This window comes from Asparagus officinalis, chromosome 7 (genome assembly GCF_001876935.1).
Source record: "Asparagus officinalis chromosome 7, Aspof.V1, whole genome shotgun sequence".
NCBI lineage: Eukaryota > Viridiplantae > Streptophyta > Magnoliopsida > Asparagales > Asparagaceae > Asparagus > Asparagus officinalis.
Genome location: NC_033800.1, coordinates 27,678,085 through 27,683,769, shown reverse-complemented (window position 1 = coordinate 27,683,769; position 5,685 = coordinate 27,678,085). Strand labels below are relative to the sequence as shown.

General features: G+C 35.8%; 1 protein-coding gene and 1 pseudogene across 1 annotated transcript; one reads left to right on the top strand and one right to left on the bottom strand.

Annotated features, from left to right (window-relative positions):
- On the top strand, positions 1,260-3,926 carry LOC109850737 (universal stress protein A-like protein). The gene is made up of 4 exons (XM_020420804.1): positions 1,260-1,566; positions 1,672-1,766; positions 3,382-3,503; positions 3,612-3,926. The coding sequence occupies exons 1-4, from the start codon at positions 1,284-1,286 to the stop codon at positions 3,697-3,699; spliced, it is 588 nt and encodes a 195-aa protein (XP_020276393.1). The 5' UTR covers positions 1,260-1,283; the 3' UTR covers positions 3,700-3,926.
- On the bottom strand, positions 3,938-4,967 carry LOC109850738 (annotated as a pseudogene).

The window sequence follows — 5,685 nt, the reverse complement described above, 5'->3', positions numbered from 1 at the left end:
AGAGAGAGATAATATGAACCTCACTACTAGGCACAAAATTATGCTTGGTACCAACCAATACCATTTTCTTATAATATATATATATATATATATATATATTATATAATATATATATTTATATATATATATAATAATATATATAATATTATTATAGAGAGAGAGAGAGAGAGAGAAATATGGGTATGCTTGGTACAAGCAACAAAAAAAGTTGTGCTTGTAGTGAGGTGACACAATCCCCTCTACTCATTCAAATGATTGCATATCCCATGCACTCCTCAACCCATGTGAATGGTGATCCCCTTATTTGAATGAGTGGATGTGATTGTGGCACTTACTATCAAAGCACAAAATTGTGCTTGGTACCAAGCATACCCATATTTCTCATATATATAATATATATATATATAATATATATATATATATATATATATATATATATATATATATATATATATATATATATAATATATATATTAATGAAAGGATCCAAGAATCATTATTCATAGTACATTAAATTACTGTAGCATTGTTACTGCAGCATAAACAAGAAGATCCAAGAGTCACTATTTATGCTACAGTAAATTACTGTAGTGTTATTAGTGTATCGCCGGCGGGAACTGCAGCGTTTTAAAAAGCATTACTGTAGTATTTAAAAAAAAATATTATTGTAGCACTTATAAAAAACTGTATCTAGGGTCAAGATGATTCTCTGATATCGTGTTAGGAATAGAGCTTTTGAGAAGAAAATACTTTTGGAGAAATGAGACATCTGAGGAAAAAAAGACTTATTTTGTTTTTATAATGTACTGATTAAATACTAGAGTAAGAGGAGAGGTTCTAGAATTCTAATTGATATGAGACTAAAGTAAAGTAAAGCCGATACCCTAATACTACTATATCTAACAATCCTAGAAATAAACAATTAGAAGAAACGAAAGGAGTATTTGCTCACATTGACCTGTGAATTTATAGATGTATCCCTCTCTTTTCTATTATGATGGACAAAGTCATTCGAGGTTTATGGTACCCTTTGTTGGTTTTATGTGGTAGTATGGATATAGAGGTCGTAATAAGATGAGAAAAGAGATTTTTATACATAAAACGTTCAGATAGAGACAACAGCGGATGATGAGACAAGACGAGCATCCATTTCCTACACTTTCGTGGAATTTATCGTTCCCAGACCGAAACAAAGGCGCCCACCGTTACGTAGCAATAAAAACAGCCGAAACCGACACGCCCACCGTTATAAGGCACAAGTGAGAGACCCCCAGAGAATCTCCATGCGCTTTAAAAACTCAGTCCACCCATTTTCTCTTCAAAGTCATCAAACTAAGGGAGGGAAGAAAAACAAAAATTCAAGAATTCAAGCGAACGAAATGGCGGCGGATAGGGCGACGGTGATGGTGGTGGGAATCGATGACAGTGAGCACAGCCTCTACGCTCTCCAGTGGACCCTACTCCACTTTTTCTCCGGCAGCACTGCTGCTTCTGCTTCTCCATTCAATCTCATCGTTGTCCACGCTAAGCCCACGGCTTCCTCCATCGTCAGGTTCGCTGGCCCTGGTATTTTTACTTTGACCTGTTTTTTTTAATTAGCCGGATAAAAGTTTTGATTTTTAATGATTTTCTAATTAATTGATCGATTCATTTATTTGAAATGGAACGAAGGAGCTGCTGATGTGGCTCCGTACGTGGAGGCTGATCTGAGGAAGACTGCTTCCAGGGTTTTACAGAAAGCCAAGGATCTCTGCGTTACTAACTCGGTACCTTTTTTCCCCCTTTAGGGCGCGTTTGGTTGGAATTTTTTGAGCCCGAAAGCCTGACACTGTGTCAGACTTTCGGGCAAAAACACATCTTTTCACACCCGAAAGTCTAACACCGATGGGACATAGTGTCAGGCTTTCGGGCCTTTTCACACCCAAAAACAACCAAGCAAACGCGCGTTGTGTATTTATGATACAACTTGAAAAGTTGTTGTCCACCTCATCAATTTTATTTTTATACTTTTCTTTGTTTGTTTTTTATTCCATTGGAATCATAAATTGCTTGTTTGGTTTGCAAATATAACTTCAATTGTTTGTTTGGAAAGTGTAAAAAGTGAGGAATCATAAATTGCTTGTTTGGTTTGCAAATATAACTTCAATTGTTTGTTTGGAAAGTGTAAAAAGTGACCCCTACTCAAATGAACATATTGGTTAGAATTATTTTTTATTATTTTTTCCTGACTTCAATGTCAGTTTTCTTCTAAAATCATGACTTTTTTTTATGAAATTACTTTACAAACCACATCAGCATATGAAATCACTTTACACTATTTTCACAACTACAAACAAACAATTAAAAGTGATGAAAGCTAACATTAGGACCCACTTTTTTATACTTTCCATCCTTTTACATGGTAAAAACATACAACCAAACAGCCCCTTAATGCTAATATTAAAATAGAATAATTTTCACAAAACTACTGAAGTTTATAAATTATATTTTTTAGTATAAATAGCACTCTCTTTTATCTGCTATTTTGCTGATAAATTTAGATGATACTGGCCTTATAATCAATGTTACAGAAAGCGCTAAGTAACCTAGGCGTTAGACCTGACGACTAAAACTTATGTGGGGCTCAGGTGGTTTTTCTTTTTCTTTTTAATTATAATGATCGATAGCATATGCCAATGTTATTGAAAGCTAACGGTCAGGCTAGCGCCTAGGTGGATTTTTTTCCATTTAAATGGTGGTGGAGAAGGTTTTGCTGAAGGTCGAAGGGGATAGCGGTGTTCATGGTTAGAGGTTGGAGGAGATTGGAGGATGTGGAGGTTGCAATGGAGGAAATAGTGATTAAGACCTAAATGGTGTGGTCCACTTAGAAAGACTATGCTCCCCTAGGCACCCCAAAAGCTAGGTGAGCAACCTAGGTACTGCCTATGGGCTAAGCGGGTAGTTTAGGTACTGCCTAGGCCTAGGCATACGCTTAGGCGCGCTATGCGGAAGTTTTTTTTAAAAATCTATTGCAAATTTCAATGTACTATATGAAATTTTAGTTAGAAATAGCAAAATTTTTAAATATTTTCTATTAACGATGGTAACGAGTTCTCTGGGAACTATAAAGAATTTCAAAAGTTATAGTAGTCTGGTGAAAAAGCAGAGAAGTGTAATTTAGCCTTTCAAACGAACTATTTCCTAATGTTTGGTTGAGTTGCTGGGCTTAACCAATTTGTTATAAACTTCTTATGATTAATTTGCGCAACAGTTGTTGAAAATATTAAGACCATTTTAATTATATGCTTAACTTACTTGACCAAATTTCTATTCTTTTATATGGGATGCTCCTGCTTTATCCGTTCAGTTTAGTTATATTATGAATTTATGATTACTTGCTAGGTCGGTGGCGTGCTGCTCGAAGTAATCGAAGGAGATGCAAGGAATGTCCTATGTGAGGCAGTAGAAAAACACCAAGCAGATATCTTGGTGGTGGGCAGCCATGGCTATGGAGCAATAAAAAGGCATATCTTCGATAGTTTCCATGTCAATTCTTCAGTTAATTAGACTATATTGTTCTTAATTTCTAATTTACATACCTACTAATTTTGATCATCCTTGATTATATGCAGGGTTGTTTTAGGAAGCGTCAGCGATTACTGTGCTCATTATGCTCACTGCAATGTGATGATAGTGAAGAAGCCCAAGCATAAGCACTAATTTCTCTATCCGAATGTTATCAGGTTATCTAACTACTTGCTCCTCTCTCTATTGAGAACAGAAGTATTGAAGGTTAATGTGACTGCGTTATGCTTCTTGTCAGATGTTCGATATTTAAGTAAATGTAAATGTATCATAAGCCTTCGTGTTTTATTACAGTTTTCTCATGTAGTTCTCTTATGTATATTTTATCTGAGACAATATATTAAGTGAAATTTAGAAACTTAGAAAGTGATTTTGCTAGCAGATCGGCTCTTTTGATAATTGTGCTATACTCGTCGCACACTGCAAAAGCACTTCATCGATGAGATTCTATCTCGTTATGTAATCAACTAGGTTTCACAAATAATGGCATAAAACTCTATTGTAATGATGAAATATGAAAAATCTTAAAGCTAAAACTAGCTCTAATGCGCCCTTCAGATAGAAACTTCAGCATTTAGCCTCCTTTAATCCATAGGCCAAATAAAGGAATGTTAGGTCGGTAGCCCCATCTCTGTAGTAAGCAAAGACAATGCTGCTATCATCGTGCATGCTTTCTCCCACAAAGCTACATAAAGAACTCTAATTAGCAAAAGCAAATAGAAATGACATATTTGTATTATGAGCATGAGCATAAAATTATTAGCGAGAAGTTTCAAAAACTTACAGCTGCAAGTCTTTAAGCTTTGAAAGCAGGAACTTAGTGGCTCCTTCGATATTCTTCTTGAAGGCCTCTTGTTTATCAGCTTCCAGTTTAGGTGTCAAAAGCTTAATGCATCACTTAATGTAAGTAACAACTTGCTTTTTATCGAAAGCTGGTTGCTCCTGTACAGGAAATTTTGGTTAAACCTAAGTTCTTGTAGGGTAAAGAAGTATCGACTGAGGAGATTGAACAACCTGAAGCCTGAAAGCGTCCACAATGTCGAGAACCTTTACAGCTTGATCACCAGCCCCTTCATCTCCATCTCCATCTTCAGCTGAAGGGTTTGCACTGATATTTACGTCTATTGCCCCTTGTACAACCCACTGTCAAAGTTAAACATTCACCATAAGAAACTTAGGTTATCAAAACATCATCCAGAATCAAGAAAACATTTAGCTTCTTCTCTGAGTCAAAACATGTAATATAGCAATGAGGTAAAAAAGATTGAATGAGAGAGATACCATAAACAGTTTCTACTGACCTTTCCTTCAACTTCCAACAGCACCCCACTTTCAACTTCCTTACAGGGAAATGAGTCAGACAGAAGTTCATCGCCTGAAATTGCATTCAAATTCAGCATCATTAACATGTCACTAGCATTTGATGTGGTTAACAAATTTATATTACCAAAACATAAAAACACTGCAATAAATTAGCATTAGGGACATGAACTGAACCAAAGTGGACCAGATAATTAACCAATAATATAACAACATAAATGGTTCAGGATACACATTTGACATATCATTAGATAATTTTACAGACCGGAAACACTGATTGATCTATACCAAAGTATTTGGCACATAGCAGTTTCTCCACCCTTAATCTTATTGTTTTTGTTATCTAACAATGACTTGCATATGAATTCAGATGATATGAAACTGAGACATATTTGCATTGAGCTTACATAAAGCAAGATCAAGCATTATTACCATTGCTCTGTTCGAACTCATAGATGGAACATTTAGTATCCAAGTTGATGCTGGATATATGTTTCGATAGAAAGACTTCAGAAAACCATACAAGCTGCTGCTTATATGTTTAAGTTGAATGTTAGCCAAATCCAACAATCCGACATATATTTACATTTTGTCACCAAATGATTACAAAACTCTCAATCCAGAACCAAAAGGTAGAATTCGAACAATGATAATGTGAATGTGCAGGAGGACACAAGGATAGGAGATGATGGAAGTGGAAAACCCATGCTCCTAAGGACACTAGCCTACTCCATTCTTTCAGCTGGATCCAGCAGGACACGGGCATGTGGGAGTCAGTCCCATGCCCTGTAGCCCATGCTT